Below are 20,021 nucleotides of genomic sequence, written 5' to 3' on the forward strand. Positions count from 1 at the left end.
AATGGGGCTTCTTAGGCTGAACACCTCAAGAAGTAGTTGACGTGGCGTGTTGAACCAAAACATTTAAAACAGCAAGAACATTCAGGATGCCAGACGGAGAGAAGCAGGGAAAATGAGACTGACTCGGGGAGGGCAGGGTCACACAGCCAGGTACACGCTCACCAAGGGTCATGGCAAACAAAATGGTTCTCCCACTTGACATCTTTCTCTCTTCTTTCCTACCCAAATTGTCTTAGCTACACGCCAGACTCTACCCCATTCTGCAGATGAGCAAACCGTGGCTCAGAGGGAAGCAGCCCTCCCAGGGCCATGAAGCTAGTAAGAGGTGGAAGGATGGAGCTACGGGGTCGCCCCAGGGAGTGCCCAGCTTCCCCGGGGCAGGATGCCTGGCACTTACTTTCTGGATTTTGCACATTCCTTCTTCCAGTTCTTTACCAAAACGGGCACAACTTGTGCTGACGTGTCCTCCTTATTCAGGGACCAGAGGTCAGTGCTCTCCAGGGGTTGGCGGTAGCCCTGGACCATCATCCTGTGGCCGAAACACAAGGCGGGAGGCAATGAAAGTCAGAATGAGGACGACGACGACCCTCCCTGCCAGCACGGCCATGCGACCGAAGGCGGCCGCAACTCAGGAATATTTCAATAAGGAATAATGGACATGTGGGCACATTAAATCATTATTGCTAATTTTACTGTTAGGTCACCCAGGAAAAACAGCCTCATTTTTAGAGATACATACAGAATATTTAGGAGGAACAGCAGGACGGCTCTAATTTACTTTAAAAAAATTTTTTAAGGCGAATATGACAAAGCATTAACCGTCGTTAAATCAGGTGATGAGTTTATTGAGGTTTATTAGACTAGTCTTTCTGGTTTGAATACTTTCATGATAAAAAGCAAACCTAATATTTTAACTTGTTATTTTGAAACATTTCAAACTCAGAGAAAAATCACAGGAATCTTACAAAGAATTCCTGTCTACCCTTCACCTAGTTCAAGTGTGCTGTATCTGCCTCTGTCTCTAGATACATACATATGCAAACACATACAGGCAGAGCTCAGAGATACTGCGGGTTCGGTTCCAGACCACCGTGATAAAGTGAATATTACAATAAAGCAAGTCACAGGAATTTTTTGGTTTCCTATATTAAAGTTATGTTTACACTATCCTATAATCTATTAAATGTGCAACAGTATTATGTCTAAAAAAAACCAACATACAGAGCTTAACTTAAAGATACTTTATTGCTAAAAAACACTAAGCATCATCTGCACTCTCAGCGAATCCTAGTAATAACATCAAAGATCATGGATCACAGATCACCATAAACAACAACATAATAATGAAAAAGTTTGAAGGATGGTGAGAATTACCAAAATGTGACACAGAGACACAAAGTGAGTAAATGCTGTTCCAAAAATGGTGCCAAAAGACTCGCTTGATGCAGGGTTGCCACCAACCTTCAATTTGTAAAAGACACAGTGTCTGCGAAGTGTAATAAAATGAAGTATGGGCTTCCCTGGTGGCGCAGTGGTTGAGAGTCCGCCTGCCGATGCAGGGGACATGGGTTCGTGCCCCGGTCCTGGAATATCCCACATGCCGCAGAGCGGCTGGGCCCGTGAGCCATGGCCGCTGAGCCTGTGCGTCCGGAGCCTGTGCTCCGCAACGGGAGAGGCCACAACAGTGAGAGGCCCGCGCACCGCAAAAAAAAAACCAAAACACAATGAAGTATTTCTTTTTTCTGAACCATTTCATAGTAGGTTGCAGACTCTACACATCTTTACCCCTAAATATTAGTGTGCATCCCCCTAAGAGAAAGGACGTGCTCTGATATAACCAGAGTACAATGACCAAAATCAGAAATATGAGCCTGGCTGGCAGGACCCACAGTCCATATTCAAATTACACCAACTGTCCTAGCGCTGTTCTTTAACAGCAACTGAAAAATAGTTAAGTAAGACAAATATTAAATTAAAAAAAAAAAACACAATGTTTGTAAAAAGTTTATAAAGACAAGGAAAAATGCTTGGGGGTTGGGGGAGGGATTTTAATAATCCCCAGTAGGATGCTGACAATGTAAAGAAAAAAATGTGCAAATAAAAGTGAGAGAGAGGCATGGACATATATACACTACCAAACGTAAGGTAGATATAGCTAGTGGGAAGCAGCCGCATAGCACAGGGAGATCAGATCGGTGCTTTGTGACCACCTGGAGGGGTGGGATAGGGAGGGTGGGAGGGAGAGAGATGCAAGAGGGAAGGGATATGGGAACATATGTATATGTATAACTGATTCACTTTGTTATAAAGCAGAAACTAACACACCATTGTGAAGCAATTATACTCCAGTAAAGTTGTAAAAAAAAAATGTGCAAATAAAAGGCAGGCGAGAAGGGGGTATATTGAGCTGTGGACGGCGGCCGCCTCTGGTGCTCTGTTGCTATTGGTCCACACTCTTACCACTTTTCCTACGGTGCACAGGCATTATTTTTCTCATGGGGGGAAACAATGCCAACAACAATAATTACACCTAATGCAAAAAAACAGCCAAACCCAAAGCTGAGCCAAGAGCGTGCAGCTTCTTGCCCAGGCCAAGCCGTCCACAAAGGTGCAAGCTGTTTAGGTTTATGCATTTATCACATGAACATGGGGTCAGGGTGAGTGTCTCTGAGACCCCGGCCCAGGGAAGGCACACTCAGGACACAGCTCCATCGGAAAGGGCAAGGGAGGAAGAGCAGGGGCCCTAGTGGCACACTCACGGCCCAGCAGCCGCCCGAGGTTTGGGGACCAGGACTTACCCTGTGATCCACCAGAAGGTGATCCTGGAAAGGAAGGAGGCGCTGGATTCTGGGCAAGGATTCTAGTGGAGAGAAAGCACAGGGTAGGGAGCAAAGGGGAAATGAATGGTTAAACTTCTCATCTACGCCAGCTCTAGGCAGGGAGCAGCCAGCTGACTGCTCTTCCTCCCAGTGGACCAGCGGCCACTCTCATGCCACTGGTTTTCACCCTGAAAGGGCTTCCCTCCTGAGCACCAGTGGCCTGGAAAGAAACACCTGGCAGCTCCTCCAGTTTTACCCGGTAACTGTTTCCTGAGTGTCTGCTATGTGTAAAAATGGTACAATGTGTCCCATACCTGCCTTATCTTATATCCCCACAGCAACCCAACAAACATGGCCCTGCTGTTGTCCCTGCTTTAGTTCATTCATTTGTCCATTCAACAAATATTTATTGAGCATCTACAATGTGCCAGGCACTCAACAAGGTACTAGCATTATCTCATATCCTCACAGAACCGTAAGTGTGGTATTACTAGTATTCCTATTTCTTTCATTCATTCATTCACTCATTCAACAAATATTTTCTGAGCACCTACTATGTGCCTGCCACCTGTACACAAATCTGAACAGACATAACCCTAAACCAGGGCAATAACACCACCTGCTACACTCTCTGCTAGCTAGCTCTGTTTTAAATGTTTTACACAAATTAACTCATTTAACCTTCATAACCACACTATGAAGTAGGTAAAAGCATCATCTTCATTTTGTAGTTAAAGAAGTTGAGGGGCAGAGAAATGAAAAGACTTGCCCGGGGTGCCAACAGCTAGAAGCAGCGGAGATAGAATGTGAGCCCCAAACAGTCAGGGTCCGGAGAGAGACATTAATTAAACGATCACGTGAACAAATACAAAACCACAACTGTGACAAGGATCATACCCCGAAGGCAAGTCAATATTACCAGTGAGATCACTGGTATCTCACTGGGCTGATCTAGTTGACAGAGGTCAGGAAAGGCGTCCCTGAGGGAAGATGGTCAAGCTGGGGTCTGAAGAGTGAGGAGAGGATAACTAAGTGAAGGGGAAAGGCAAGGCAGTCCCAGCAGAGCGACTAGTGTGTGCAAAGGCCCTGTGGTAGAGGGGAGCATAGGCAGCTCCAGGAACCAAGAGGGGGCCTGAGTAGTCTACACTGGAGGCTGTGCTCAGTCTACGCTGGAGGCCACATAAGGGACTTTGGTCTCCATCCCAAAAGCAACAGGAAATCATCAACAGATTCTAAGCAAACTTTCAAAGAACCTCTTTTCCAGAGCCACAAAGATGAGCTCCAGTTCAATGCCACACAGGCAAGGAATGGGTAATCAGCACAGAGCCTTTGAGACTGCACACAAGGGCCAATATGTTCAGGTCTAAATCCTGAAACACAAGTGTTAGTGTAAGTAGGGGGTCACCAGGCAGTGATGAGATCATTAGCCGAGGATGTTGCTCTGCGTTCCAGCATTTTGCAGAGATAAGATGCTGGGGAGCCCCATGAGGGAACAAACACACTCTACCCAAGTGGTTGTCAACCCTGGCTGGGGGCACTCGAAAAAAAAATACCATATCTGCCCCACCCCCCAGAGATTCTGATTTAGCTGGTTTGGGGTGGGTCCAGGCACTTGAGTTTTTGTTTTTGTTTTCAACTCGCAGAGTCTCCTTGACCAAGTGGCTGGGCAGGAAATATACAAGATAAGCCCAGAACATCTTGTCACACCTGACGGGAGGAGGGCTGGTAAAAGACCTCAGAAGCAACCAGAAGTGGCTCCCACAAGCCCAGAAAGGGACCATTTGAGCTGCAATACAGATAGTAAGTCGAAAGGACTGAGACACATCACAAACGTTTAAGTACACAAGTTCATCTTGATACTGGAAAGGAAGAAAAACCTCTTGGTGACGCTGATGAAAATATGCTAATGAACCAAGTCATTGTTTTGAAAACAGAGAAAAGAAAGAAACAAGCATTTGTCTATGACACCACAGGGTGACTAAAGAGATGAGGAAGCATCTTTGCATAAAATGGTCCCGCTAACAAATGAAGGCATGATATCACGTAAGAGGTTGCACCACTTTGCAACCATGGTGGATTTCTGGAATACTTGATGATATTAAAGAACTAGTATGTTTTTAGGCCATATAATGGTATTATTGTTGCATTGCTTAAAATCCTTATCTCTGAGATATTATTGCGGAAAGCTGGAGAAGGGTATACAGGAACTCTACCATTTTTGTAACTTTTTGCGAGTCAAGTTATTTCAAAATAAAATGTTATTAAAAACTTTTAATTCCTTATCTTTCAGAGATACATATTGAAATGTTTACATGCGATGCAGGGTAAATAGTCCATGGCGGTCATTATACCATGCTGTCCACATTTGTACACATTTGAAAGTTTCCATCATGAAAATCTTCCCCAGTGAGTCAAACAAGAAGCCTGGGCTGAGAACCATCAGGTTTCACTCTGGGGGCCATGAGGCATGGGGAGGTTCCAGTCCTACCAGCCCGGGAATCATCTGGGGAGCTTTGTAAACACAGGTGCCAAGAGTCCCAGCCCAGACCAACTAGATCACTCTCTCTGGGGCTGGGGCCCTGGCATCAGTATGTCTTTAATCAGATGCAGCTGGCCCACAGACCTACATTCTAAACCAACCTAAAGCCAGATGGCCCTGGGTTCAAATCCCAGCTATGCCATTTTCTAGCTGAATGACCTTGGGCAAGTCCTTTCACCCCCAAAGTCTCAGTTTTCGCATCTGGGAACTGGAAGCGGTCAGTCCCACTGCTCAGCCTACCTCATGGGACTGCAAGGAGGGACAAGTGGAATGAGGTCCATGGGACCTCATTTTTCCAACCTAAGGCCACAGCATTATTCCTGGAGCAGGTGGTGGTATTTGCTTTGTAGGCTGGTTTTTCTTCCGGAAGTGGGTGGGTTGTCAGGGAATCGCAAATACACTTCAACTACAGCCCAGTTCCCACCCACTGTGAAAAGCTAAGGTGCTGGCAGAGAAGGGGATGGGGCGGGACACAGCTGGCAATGACTCATTTATTTCTTAAGCAAATAATGAGGGAGGATCTGCTTATATGCCAAGAGGTGGCTAAATACATCCAAGACTGAGCTACGCAGAGGAGACAGTGAGGTCCCGGACCTGTACTGCCTCTTGCCTCGGAAGAGAGGGACAGTAAGCAACCAAGATGCAAATAAATATACAACTATACATGGTGAGAGCTCTGACAACAGCAACAAAACAGGGCCCCGGCGGGGGTGGGAGCCAGGCGTGGGGGGCGTCCATGGGTGAAGCAACATGAAGCAAGGTGGTTAGAGGGAGGTTTGAATCCCAACCCTGCCACTTACTAACTGAGGGGCCTGGGCCAAGTTACTTGGTGATGATGAGATTAAATGAGATAAAACCTGTGAAGCACTTACACGACAGTTCCTGGCGCAGAGTAAAAGCTCAAGCAATGACATTAGCAGTATTAACATGAATACTAATGGTAAACACAGTAACAAGTCCGCCATTTCCTGCAGACCCTGACACACCAAGAACTGTACCAGACACTTCACATCAGGGCTGGCAAAGTCAGGCCCACAGTCCGGTCACTTGCAAAATAGTTTTATTTGGACACGGCGATGCCCATTCATTTCCGTACTGTCCACATCTGCTTTTGAGCTACAGTGGCAGAGCTGAGTACTTGCGACCAAGACCATGTGCTCTACGAAGACTAAAATATCTACTATCTGCCTCTTTACAGAAAAAGTTGGCTGACCCCTGCTTACATCAGACCTCATGACACCAAAGGTGGCGATTCTTAAGGGGAGGAATAGAACTCAAATGTGGGCCTTCTGCCTCCAAATCCAGCCTTCTTTCAGTCTTGGCATCAACACAGAGTCAGCCTTGCACAAAGACACCCAGCCGAGGGGGCGAGTGGGGGCTGAAGTGCAGCTAGTCCTGGGCCTGGGGGCGGCAGGGCTGCATGGGATGAAAGGACGCAGGGCCTTTCTCAAACTCATCCACCCAGAGTGGGCCAGATGCCTTTTTCTAACCTGCACGGAGGCCCGGTGCAAACTGTCAGGGTGTCAGGCTTACACACACAGGGGCCTCACAAATCCTGGCATTGTTTCAAAATCAGGCAAGCCCAGCTGTGGGTCAAGAACAAAGCAACCTAGACTTATCATGATCATTTTGTAAATGTATAGAAATGGCGAATCACTATGGTGTGTACCTGGAACTAACAGCATTGTAGGCCAATTATACTTCAACTTAAAAAAAAAAAGGGACATGTAAACACAGAATCCGAACAGGTCTGCAGTGAACAATATTTACAATTGCTATAATGATGCAAACACTAATTACTGATGTAATTTAAAATATGATAAAATTGGGGGGAGAGGATGAGGAAGGAGAGGTGGAGTTATTCAATCTTCATCTCAACATTTATAAAGTTAAAAACTGCTCTTTTGGGCATTCCCTGGAGGTCCAGTGGTTAGGACTCCACATTTTCACTGCTGAGGGCCAGGGTTCAATCCCTGGTCGGGGAACTAAGATTTCACAAGCCATACAGCACAACCAAAAAAAACCACTGCTTTTTTCTTTTCCTTTTATTTGAGAAAATAGACGTTATTAACAAAACCTACTGTGGTAATCATTTCACAATATATGTAAATGAAACCATCAATGCTGTATACCTTAAACTTAATCAGTGATGTATGTCGATTATTTCTCAATAAAACTGAAGGAAAAGAACGAAGCAAACTGTCAGGTACGTAACTGAAGGTGAATTCATTCCGTTTATACCCATTGTACCCAAATGGAGTCCTACCCCGAAGACCATAAGAAATGACGGCCCAGCGGGGAGAGACTAATCCTCATTCTGGCTAGTAAAAATCCCAGCCCTTGCAAGAAAATGCACCCTCCAGATGCAGTAAGGCTGGATCAGCAATATGAACACTTCAGTTTCTAATGTGCACAATCCAGGAGCCTCCTTAAGTTTGTCTCCCCAGCTCTCCTCCCTCCTCTGGATCCAGATACAGATGCTCAGATTACCAGAAGTCACGTTGGGCAGACACGGGGTCCTGTCACCAGCACAGATAAGAAATTACATCAGGGCTTCCCTGGTGGCACAGTGGTTGGGAGTCCGCCTGCCAATGCAGGGGACACGGGTTTGTGCCCTGGTCCGGGAAGATTCCACATGCCACGGAGCAGCTGGGCCCATGAGCCATGGCCGCTGAGCCTGCGCGTCCGGAGCCTGTGCTCCGCAACGGGAGAGGCCACAACAGTGAGAGGCCTGCGTACTGTAAAAAAAAAAAAAAAAGAAAAGAAACAAGAATAATTCAGACAGGCCCTGGCGGAAGGCGGAGGAAGAGGAGCAGGGAGGTTCATGCAGAGAGCTGCATTCTTTGGCATCTCTACCTGGTGCAGGTAATTTGGCCTGAAACTATGCGGTTTAAACTAATTTGGTACACAGCACCCAGGCACTGGTTCTCTGAGAACTGGCCACCCGTGACCTCGCACGAGGCACCCTGAGGACCTTTGTCTGGGCCCTCAGCATTCTGGCCTTTCTGTCAGAAACTCTCTGGGTCCCCACCCACCTTTTCTGGTTTTGATTCTACTTTTAGTTCAGTTTTCTACCAGTTACTCCAGCAGTAAGGGACGTGTGAGCAGCAGTGTAGCTCAGACCAGGGGTTCTGAAACCTGGCCCCATCACCAGCATCCACGGTGCCTGGGAGTCTGTTAAAAATAGAAAGGCTTAGGTCCCACCCAAACTGACTGACTCAGAAGCTCTGGGGGGTGGGACCCAGCAATGATCTGTGTTTTAACAAGCCCTCCAGATGATGCTGATGCAGGCTCAGATGTGAGGGGCTCACCTGGTGGAAGGGCTCCCAATCCAGCCTTGTGAACTCAGACGACACTACAACACCCTGAACCTCGGTGTCCTCATCTGTAAAATGGGGGGAGACTCACAGTTGCACCTCAAAGTTGGGTTGCTGTGAGGATTAAATAAGTTACTTTTATTTATTAACACAAGGCTGCTCTTGTTATCATTGGTTGGAACGACCTAAACGTCCGACAAGAAGAAACCCGTTGGTGCAGCATGTTACACTGGTGTTCTTCATTGGCTCTGCCGCTCCTCATCTGTGTAAAGCTCCTCCGGGCGCAGGACCACAATTTCTTCTAGTGCAGCACACATGATGTGTGCTTTTCCCATGAACTTGTCCGATTTCTCTTCCTGGTTTTTTTCTTTTCTTTTCTTTTTTTTTTGCGGTACGCGGGGCTCTCACTGCTGTGGCCTCTCCCATTGCGGAGCACAGGCTCCGGATGCGCAGGCTCAGCAGACATGGCTCATGGGCCCAGCCACTCCACGGCATGTAGGATCCTCCTGGACCAGGGCACGATCCTGTGTCCCCTGCATCGGCAGGCGGACTCTCAACCACTGCACCACCAGGGAAGCCCCCTCTCTTCCTGGTTTTTGAGGCTCTGCTACACACAGGGTCACTGTTCAGGCCAGCCTTCCTCTCAACCTGCCTGGACTCTGGCAATGGCTCTCCTAAGTGTCACCAGCCTCTTGCATCCTCCTTTCAGCAAGAGACCCAACCAAGCAGAAGTCCACACAGTTCCCAAACACCCACAAGTTCCATCATACCGCTGGACCTCTGGACATGCTGCTTCCACCACCAGGAGCACCTTCCCATCCACCCTCCAGCCTTCAACCTTACGGGAGGGGATGGAGGCATCCCCTCCTCCGGATGCTGGCTCTGGCACCCCAGGCTGAGTGCAGGACTGCTCCTTGGGCACCCCCAGCCCCCAGCACTCCCCTGTCCTGAAACCCCACTGTCCATCCCGCAGCAGCAGCTTATGTGCCCGCCGCCTCCTCCATCTCTCCTAAGGGGTGGTCAATGTCTGTTCGTTTCTAGGTACTCCAAGCCTGGTGGAGCCCCCGGCACAACACCGAATCACTAAATGGCCGAAAGCATAACGGAGAAAGGAATTAAAAATGGAGTTTTCAATGCTCTCGTTAACAGTCTAGGCCCAGCAGTTGCCTCTGGGCTGCAAGGGGTAGAGACTGACCATGAGGGGCAGGAGGGGACTTTCTGGGGTCCTGGGAATGTTCTGTATCTCAATAGGGGTTTGAGTTACTCATTTGTCAGAACGCACCAAATGGTAACTTAAGATTCAGGAATGTCACTACGTAAATTTACTTTAAAAAAAAAAAAAAAAAGAACCATAAAGAGATATTGAGCTCTGGCTAATGATTTGCACAGTGAAGTGTGTGAATGAAGGATACTAATGTATTTCAAGGTCACTTTTAAATACCAAAAATCTTAGCCGGCTGGCCAGCTAGATAGATTTGTGATAAAGCAAATTTAGCAAAATGTTAACTTGTAAAATATAGTTGGTGGGTAGATGGAGAGTACTCTCTGCGTCTTTCAACTTTTCTGTAGATTTGAAATGTTCACAGTAAAATATGGTCAGGATTAAAAATACCTCTTACACCAAATGAGCTGAGCAATTTTTAAGAATTTGCTAAACCAGTGCTTTTTAACCATGAACCACCCAGGGATCTTGTGAAAATGAGACCCTGACTCAACAGGACTTGGCAGGCCTGAAACTCTGCATTTCTAATGAGCACCTGAGGGATGCTGATGCTGCCGGTCTGAGGACCCCACTTTGAGAAGTGAGGGTCTACTATCCGCCACATTTGCCCCTGATGCCCCCAACTGCCAATGGCAACCCCCTCCCTGCATCCTAAGCAGTAGCCTCAGGGCCAGCAAGATAAAAGGACTAGAGGCCGGGGACAGGTGACAGCCTCAGAGAGCCTGCGAGGCCTACTCAGCCAGGCCCCACCTGATGCACAGAGGGGAGCAGCCCTGCCAGGAGGCAGGGCCAGGACACAGCTCTGAGTCACACATCAGGCACGGGCCCAGCTGGGGAGGATGGCAGCTTGGTGACTCAGCAGGGGGGAGAAGGTCAGCACTGCCGGCCCCCATGCTGGCCCCGCCTGACCCTGGGCTTGGCTGACTGCTCTGAGGACAGGTGACATGTGACTGCTGCTCTGAGGGCGGGACAGCGACAGGGACTGGACTCACCCCATCTTCCAGGCTCCGCTGTGATGTGAGCCCTGAGGGTGACGAGGAGACAACAGAGGTGACACCTAGCAGTGTCCTCCTCCCCAGATCACAGGCCTCAGTTCCGGGGCAGGGAGGCGGGTGCAGCCAGCATCAAATTGAGCCTCAACCCATTTTCAAGAACAGGACACTGAGGTCTTGAAAGGAGGAGCGACTTGCCCAAAGTCAGATCCAAAAGTCACGTAACCTGATTCCCAGCCTTCATCTCAACTGTAGTCACACAGTCTGCTGAGCTGCTTAACGGGACGATAGCTTCCTGGGGGCATGCAGTAGATGGTATTTTCCAAAGTTGGCCAGGAATCACCTGCCATCTCACATGCTCTTACAATGAGACCTGGCAGCTCCCCCATCTGGTGGGGGGGCCTGTGTGCGCCCACCCCTTGCACCCAAAAGACCTTCGTGGTTCCCTCAATCAGAAGAGTGTGGCAGGAGTGACTCTATGTGACTCCAGGACTGGGTCCTAAAAGGTGACACAGCTTCCACCTCGTGCACGCTCACTCTTAGAGACCAGCTGTCACGCTGTGAGGAAGCCCAGGCAGCTCGGGGAGACCAGGTGGGGCTGTCAACCCTGGCTGAGGCTCCAGCCAGAGGCCAACGCGCTAACCACCCAACACGTGAGCAAGGACCCTGAATGAAAACCACCCAGCTGAGCCCAGCCAACGCCCGGGCCTGTGAAACATAACAAAGTACTCTTGCTGTTTTATGCCACTAAATTCAGGGTGGTTTGTTATGGAGTAACAGATCAGCGTAGCAGGGCATGGACCACACTTTTTCACATACTGCTGTGTCCCCAGAACGAAGCGCAGTATAAAAACGGTGCTTAGTAAATATGTATTGGAAGAATAAATGGGACGCAGGTGAAATTAAAGCCCAGGGTCTGCCTGACTCCAAAATGAGGCTCTCCTTCCATTACCATGTTGCCTCCACCATCAGATTCAGGCTGTAAGTCAAGACAACTTCTCTGGGCCTCGATTTCCCACAAGAGAAAAAGAACAGCTGAGAGAAGAGTCGGGGTACCCGGGCAGAGAAGGCCCCACACCCCAGAACTGCAGAAAGCACAATGGGAGGAGGAAGGCAGCTCTTTGAGACACCCCAATGCACACACACCCAGGAGAGAAGAGACAGGAATTCTATCCGGATCCCAGAGGGGACCAGAAATCAGAAATTCCCCATAAAGCATCAGGGACCGTCCAGTGGGAGAGGCTGCTTCTCAGGCCCCACAGGGAGCCTGAGGAGTCAGGAGATCCCCACGTGGGCCTGTCTGCCTCCCCCGGGCTCAGTTTACCCCCAGAGCACCCCAGGGTCTGCAGTCACTCAGGGGGGTATGACTTGTTCAGTGCGATCCCCATTTCCACAGAACAGCCTGACATCTAATGTTTCTGATGGGGACACTCCACTGTCACACACCCATACCCGTGCACACAAACACCTATGAACAGCAGACATGAGGGCCGGAGACATCTTAGCTCCTCCTCTGTGCCAGGCGGGGGCTGGATTCCCTGGGTGCTCATACATGGCTGCTGCCCTTGTGAACTTTATACACATGCAAAACACACTCACATGAACACACAAACACACATGCACACACTCATACACATCTACATGCAAAACATGTAAACATAAATATATGTGCATGCATGTACACACACCACACACACACACACCTGTGTGCACAAACACACATATATACACACATTCACAGACACACATACACACTTTTCTAATTTCTCCAACCCGGCTCCTCCCAGAGCAGGGAGATGAGAAAATGGGGCCTCTCCGAACACACTCTAGGGCACGGGTTTCTGAAGCTCACACTGGGAGCATCGGTCACCTCCTCCAGGCTGATGCCCCACAGGTCCTTTCATCACCCACAAAAGCAGCCTCAGCCTTTTGCTGAGGTTCAGGCCAAACCCAGCAGAACCACAGCTGAAAACTGCTCCCACTGCAATTTCATCCATTAGCAGTTGACTAACTACGAACAAAGCATCAAATGAACGCTCCAAAGGCTTCCCATCCCTCTCAGAATAAAATCCAAACAGCCCACCCGGCCCATAGGTGACTGCCCCAGCTCTCAGAGACCATCCCTCGCTCCCTCCTGCCTCTCGCTTCTCCAGCCGCACTAGCCTTTCCTGCTGTTCCGGCGACATTCACGGCAGCTCTGCCCCAGGGCCTTTGCACTTGCCACCCCTCTTCCTGGAACCTCTTTCCCTGGGTATCTGCTTGCCTGGCTCCCTCACTCCTTCAGGTCTCTGCTCCAGTGAGGTTTCCTGGAGGTGGGGGGGCGGGGGGCGGGGCTTCCCTGATGGCTTTTATCAAAACCACACACGACCCCAAACCATCATCTCTACCTCCTTTCCCCGCTTTCTTCTTCCCAGCCTTTACCACCACCTGACTGATAGGATATATACTTGGCTCCTGGGTTACTGTTTGTGCCCCTGCCCGTGAAAACATAAACCTCAAGTGGCAATAACTCTGCTTTATTCACTGCTACAGCCCTGTGTCCAGATTGGGGCCTGGCACCCGGCACTAGACAGAAGAAGGGAGGGAAGAAAGGGGAGGAATGAGGAAGGCAAAGAGGATGGACGGAGGCAGAGAGGGAGAAAGAAGACAGGCAAGGGCGATAAATAACCGTGTTCACTTTCCCGCTACCAGCAGAAGGGCGGCCATCCCCGCCCCACCCACTCAGATCCTTCTACACAAGCAGGATTTCCCTCAAGCGGACGGAAGAGACCCAGGGTCTCAAACTCAAACCCCCCAGGGGCCAGGTACGTACGTAGGTGAGGGAAGCAAGACTGTCTAATGAAGCAGGGAGTGGTGAGGACTGCGGAAGGAAACCAGGGCAACGCTCCTCAAATCTGGCCAACCACTGCCATGTGGGATAACAGCCCTACTGCTGCCAGAACTTCTCATTTTTCTAGAAAATCTGGACAGTTCGAACTTATATGAAATTTCCTGATTTTTAAAAGTTCACTCGCACTGTCTAAAACCACTGCGCCAACCAAATGAGACAACAGGCTGGAAAACACAGCAGTTAACAACTGTGAATCAGATTCCCTCCTTAAATCCCCCGAGCCACGTCTACGGCTCAGTTTTTCCAACGGTAAAGTGGAGAGGACAATGTTACGTATCGCCAGGTGTGCAGGGAAGACAGAAGGAGCTCCTAGATGGACGATACTGGCTCAAATCAATGTTAGCTGGCACTGTGTATTCTCTCTTGCACACACACATGCACACACATGTGTCTCTGTGCTCATCTGTGATCATACTTACGGGATCGTGGATGGTTTCGGAGAACAGGGGTGAGCGGTCTGAGAAGCAGGATAACACAAGCTGGATCAGTACGAGGGAAAAGTAAATGTAGAAAGTGGCATCACGAAAGACGTCGACTTGGGCATCCTGAACAAGAGGGAGGGAAGGAGGAAGAAAAGATCACTTTCTGGAAGCAACGTGCGGAGGCCGGAGGAACAGACAGCAGAAGGCCCACTCTCTCAGCCTGCAGGCCTGACGGCAAGCTTTCCCACCCTGACCCTACCCCCTGCAAGATAACAGAAGACAAGCAGTTACGTCACAGTGTGGTCCACACTGCCTGGGCCAGGCAGCCGACACTGGGGAGGAGCCCCAGGCTTGGGAGCAGAACAGACCTACCTTCAAGGCCTGACTCTGCTCATTCTGGCCGTGGGACTTTGTCTACTTACTTGACCTCTCTGTGCCTCAGTTTCCCCATCTACAGACAGACCAGTGGTTCTCAAGTGGGGGTGATTTTGCCTCCCGGGAAACATCTGGTAGTGTCTAGAGACACTTCTCTTCAGGAGCGGGAGGCTACTGGCACTGTCCCGAACATCCTACAAGCACAGGACAGTCCCACAAAACAAAGATGTCTCAGGCCCCAAATGTCAATTAGTGCTGAAGCTGAGAGACCCTGTCAGGGTAATTGTGAGAAGTCAGTAAGATGATTCACGGAAACGACTCAGTCCCCGGCCTGGCACTTTGAAAACACCAACTCAATAAACGTCAGCTGCCATCACTATTAAAGACTGCCTGAAATGCACACTGCAGGTGCTCAACAAACATGCAGTTACTCTTCCTTCCTTTGCCTGATGCCAGTTCCTGATTAGCCAGAAGGTGACAGGGAACCACGTGACAGTCTGAAAGAGCACACTCTTCAGAATCCCTGGGAGCAGCGGATGGCAGCCAATGAGAGCCACTTCCCAGCCAGAGCAGCACCAAGGCAACATGGGGACAAGTCTAGGGTCCCCAAGCCACCACCCTACAAACACTGCTCCCTTCTCTGCTCTGTTCCAGACAACAGATACTGAGAGCCAACCTGCCTGGCTGTTACCGCTGACAGAGGCTCAGAGGGTGGTGTGCATCTGCCCGCAGCTCCTGCCCCTGAGAGCTACACAGACACATGGGGCCCTGAGGAAAGAAGGTTCTAGAACAAAGGTTGCACAGGCGAGGGAAATCCTCAGGAAAGAAGCTGGGCCCATGCAGTAGCCATCCCCTGGTTCCCATGGAAACGCATGGTTTCCACAAAAGCCAGAAGGAACAAGCATCTTCCAGGAGATGCTGACGGAAGACACAAACTGAGGCCACCACTTACCTCTTTTAAGGCAGTCATGATTTTGGATCTCAGGATGGCCAGGGCACACAGTAGGGCTATAAGCCAGAAAGTGAGCACGATCCCTGAGGACTGGACTCCCTTCCTTCTCTCGATCTGAATTAAAAAGGTAGCAAGCAGCTGGAAGAGAAAAGCATACAACAGGAGTCGTCAGGAGGAGGCCAGGCTCCCCAAGGCTCCCACAGTCCAGAGCCTGGCAGATGCAAGGCCTGGAGGAGGACTGCTCTCGGGCCAGTGGGAAGTACTGGGAACAGCCTGGGAAGGACCTGGCTCCAGTCCCAGATCTGCTCTCGCCTTGCTGGGTGACCCTGGACAAGTCACCGAACCTCTCTGAGCCTCTGCTGCCTTGTCTGCAAAATGGGGATGACAACAGTATCCAACTCAAGAGCTGTGGGAATCTAACAGACCAGGTACAGACCCAGGACAGGATGGAAAAGTCGGGGGAAAGCTCAGCTTATGACAGAGATCGGCACACTTTTTCTTAAAGGACCAGAGAGTAAATATTTTTGGCTTTGTGGGCCATGGAGTTTCTTTCACAACTACTCAAGTCTGCACTGCAGTGTGAAAGCAGCCTCACACGATACATGAAAGAGTGGACATGGCTGTGTGCCAATAAAACTTCATTTACAAAAACAGGTGGCAGGCCGACCCTCAATTTAGATCAGGAAATCCAGCCCTGATGCTGACTGGTTCTTGTGCCTTGGGCAGCAGTGGTAACTGCTCCCCTTTATTGAGCTTCTCTTATCTCCGCCGCACAGGAGGCATTCACACGCACCGACTCGGTGCAGCCTGTTTTCAACTGTTTTCAACCCCAGTTTGCAGATCAGGAAACTTACTTAACCTGATACTGTCACACGCCTGTCTTCAGGAAACTTCATTAGAACAACCGTGGTGGGCGGATTGGGATTTTATTTCATTCCTGATACCCGGAGCTATGACTTCCGTTTTACATGTGACTTAGAGATCAGGAAGAGAAAATAAACAATGAAACTGTGTTTCCTTGAAAGAAGGAAATGCCACGGCCATTCCCCAGACAGGCGGCCCTCTGGAGGCAGACCCCAACGCCAGTCACAGTCACGAACCTGACTCCCGTGGAGCTACGGGCACCCAGGGCACCTCCCCTCAGACCCCAGCTGCTTGAGCCAGAGACACGTCTGTCTGTCCTCATCTGTCCTCCTCGGTCCCCCATCTCCCTCACTCCCTACATCTATCCATCAGCAACTCACACTGGCTCTGCCACCAAGGCCCGCCCTTAGCTTACCTGCTGCTCACCCTGGTCTCAGCCTCCATCCCCTTATGCCGGATGACCTCCTCCCTACTGGCCTCCCAGCTTCCACTCCTGCACCACAATCCATTCTCCACTTGGAGGCCACGGTCAGCTCTTAAATATGCACAGCCTGGCATGCCCTTGCTCAGAACCTTTGCCTTTAGGACTGGGGGGTTTTAACCTGGGGTCCAAGCACACAGGCTCTGGATAGAACCCAGCGGTCCATGAACTTAGATGGGAAACAATTACAGCTTCACTTTCCCTCATTAGCACCACCAATGACACGTGAAAGCAACAAACCACAATGGCATCAGCAGTGCCTGGGGCTCTGTCACCATTAGAAGTCATATCTGAAAATAGATAGCTGAAGGGATTTCCCTGGCGGTCCAGTGGTTAAGACTCTGTGCTTCCACTGCAGGGGGCATAGGTTCGATCCCCAGTTGGGGAACTAAGATCCTGCATGCTGCACGGCGGTGGCCAAAAAAAAAAAAAAGGTCTTCCCTGGTGGCGCAGTGGTTTAGAGTCTGCCTGCCGACGCAGGGGACGCGGGTTCGTGCCCTGGTCTGGGAAAATCCCACATGCCGCGGAGCAGCTGGGCCCGTGAGCCATGGCCGCTGAGCCTGCGCGTCCGGAGCCTGTGCTCTGCAACAGGAGAGGCCACAACAGGGAGAGGCCCGCGTACCTCCAAAAAAAAAACAAAAACAAAAAAAAAACCTGAAGATGTCTCTGACTATCATGTATGGTCAATCGCTATTCGGAAATTAAGGAGGCGTCAGTCACAGCTGCTGGTAGGTCTTGATTTGAAATGCATTCATAAAGAAGCACATATATTTTAATTTTGCATTTTAATCTTTTCCTAACTGTGATTAAAGATAACTGGTTTCCCAGCCCAAATGTACTGCACCCAAAGAATGGATAAACGGTGCATGTGGAATCCATAGAATCAAACACGCTGAGTGACTTAAAAAAAAAAAAGATCTTTGGAACCGCAGGGCCTGAGAAGTCAGACTCAAACTGCTCCAGCCTTCATGGTTCCATTCACATGACATTCTGGAAAAGGCAAAGTGATAGGGGCAGAAAACACAGCAGCAGTAGCCGGGCGGGGGGCGGGGTAAAGAGGTGGAGAGAAGCGCTGGGGCGGCACCAGGGAAATTTTGGGGGTGGTGGAGCTGCTCCGTATCTTGATTGTAGACATGGCACTCACCTGACAATATTTGTTTATCAAAACTCATGAATTGTTCACGGAAAAAAGTGAATTTTACCCTACGTAAATTAAACCTCAAGTAAAAATATAAATGTACATCACAAAATCTTCATATGTATACATATGTGTGTATGATTGGTTTCCTTTGTAAGCCTATGTGTTCTATTATTATTCTGAGAAGGAGACCAGATTGGCAAAGAAGAAAGGGGTCCGTGGCACAAAAAAGGTTTAGGACCCACCTTCAGGAATGAAAAACAAGACAAAACCCACTAACCCTGAAGCTCGAGGTCCTTCGGGGTCAGCCCTCTGTCCTTGCTGCCATTCCTGCTCCCCCGCTCTCCCCTCCTTACTCTCTCTGCCCCAGCCACATAGGCCAACTCTCTCTCTCTCTCTCCGACCCCAGGACTTTTGCACATGCTACTCTCTCCAACTGGATCATCCTCTACACCCAGCCCCTTCAACTTTTTAACATCCTGCTCATCCTTTAGGCCTCAGCCCCATCATCCCTTCCTCCCTACCCCCCACAAAACCATCAGATTCACCTAACACAGCTGTATTTCTGGATTTCTACTGTGAGATCATTTCATTTCTAAATGCCAGCCACTACTTTTGGTCTCCACAGTGCCAGCCCCTACTTACCATGGTGATGCCCAAGAGGGTTGGGCTGACCAGAAACACTGGGGCCAGGAGCTTGCCCAAACTTCTTTCCCAGAAAGAGTAGAAGAGGTCTGCCCAGCAGACGATCCATAGCAAAAATCCCAAGGCCTGGAAGAGAAGTACATACACATCTTACAACGGACAGCAACGGAACTTCCCCCGGCACCTGTGCAAAAATCTCAGCCTTGGGAGCACCAGCCATCCCCTAAACCATCAACTGTGGTCTCCAGATACAGCATGTATCCTCTGGAACACAGACAAGCCCTAGGTAGGGTGAGCCAGCACCTGGGCCGTCCCACACTGGTCTGTATCTCTCCTGCACCACAGGCACAACTCTGTGTGGTCACTGTTTTCCCCAGCACCTGAAAACGCAGCAAGTCTCTGGCTTATCTACATCTGTAACCCCAGCAGCCTGCACAGGGCACCTCTCACGATGACCATTCATCCAAACAAAATTTACTGGGGTCCTACTGTGGGCCACATACTTGCCAAGATGCCAAGGATATAACAGAATAAAACAGACAGAAGTCACTGCCTTCATGGAGCTGCGATTCCAGTGGAAGGAAACAGGCGAGAAACAAACTGAAAAATACATACTATAATGCCAGCAAGGAGTAAGTAATATAAGGAGAAATAAAACAGATTAGATAGGGCGGTCAGAGAAGGCCTCATCCATCAGGTGACATCTGGGTAAAGAGCCAACAGTGACTATTTGAGGGAAAGAACAATTCAGGCAGAGGGCAAGTGCAAAGGTCCTGAGGTAGGAATGTGTTCAGTAAGGTTGCGGCGCTGTGGCATGAGCCGTGGGTGTGGTAGGAGATGGCTGAAGAGGAGCCTGGAGCCAGACCAAGCGGGGCCACTGTGAGGACGTCCAGGTTTTATTCCCTATAATGAGAAGCCACTAGAGGTTTTTTGAGCAAGGCACAGATAAAATCTGATTTACATTTTAAAGGGAGATGTTGTTCCCCAAGAGAAGTACAAAGCGCTTCCAGAAGTCTAAGAGGAAGACATCAGATCCAGCTGAGGATAGGGGAGCAGACAGCATGTTGAGATAGGCTTGGATTGTGGTCTGACAAGACAGGTTTGGACGGCGGTATTATAGGCAAGGGGACAGCTTCAGTAAAATCACTCAAGTTTTCCTGTTTGCCAAGGGCTTATGGAAATAAATTTTGGGAAATGTGGCTTAAAAAAGGACTGAGACACATGCTAAGTCAAGAGGAGACAGTGGAATGAGGAGCAGGTGTATACATGCCCTTCACGTGTCTCCCCAAGAAAGCTCATCCTTATGAGGGGAAAACCAGCACCTGCACAGCAGAGAAACCAGACACGCTGACCAGAGGAACAAAA

General features: G+C 49.5%; 1 protein-coding gene across 1 annotated transcript in view; it reads right to left on the reverse strand.

The window, feature by feature from the left end:
- ABCC1 (ATP binding cassette subfamily C member 1) overlaps positions 1-20,021 on the reverse strand; it is a 136,090-nt gene that overhangs the window by 74,461 nt on the left and 41,608 nt on the right. The window contains exons 3-7 of the mRNA XM_060079349.1: positions 18,657-18,782; positions 15,529-15,666; positions 14,199-14,324; positions 2,799-2,860; positions 398-529 (exon numbers count right to left, since the gene is read on the reverse strand). Of these exons, the coding sequence (XP_059935332.1) occupies positions 398-529; positions 2,799-2,860; positions 14,199-14,324; positions 15,529-15,666; positions 18,657-18,782 (584 nt within the window). The remainder of the gene's footprint in view (positions 1-397; positions 530-2,798; positions 2,861-14,198; positions 14,325-15,528; positions 15,667-18,656; positions 18,783-20,021) is intronic.

The sequence above is a fragment of the Mesoplodon densirostris genome, chromosome 16 (assembly GCF_025265405.1).
Source record: "Mesoplodon densirostris isolate mMesDen1 chromosome 16, mMesDen1 primary haplotype, whole genome shotgun sequence".
In the NCBI taxonomy this organism is placed as follows: domain Eukaryota; kingdom Metazoa; phylum Chordata; class Mammalia; order Artiodactyla; family Ziphiidae; genus Mesoplodon; species Mesoplodon densirostris.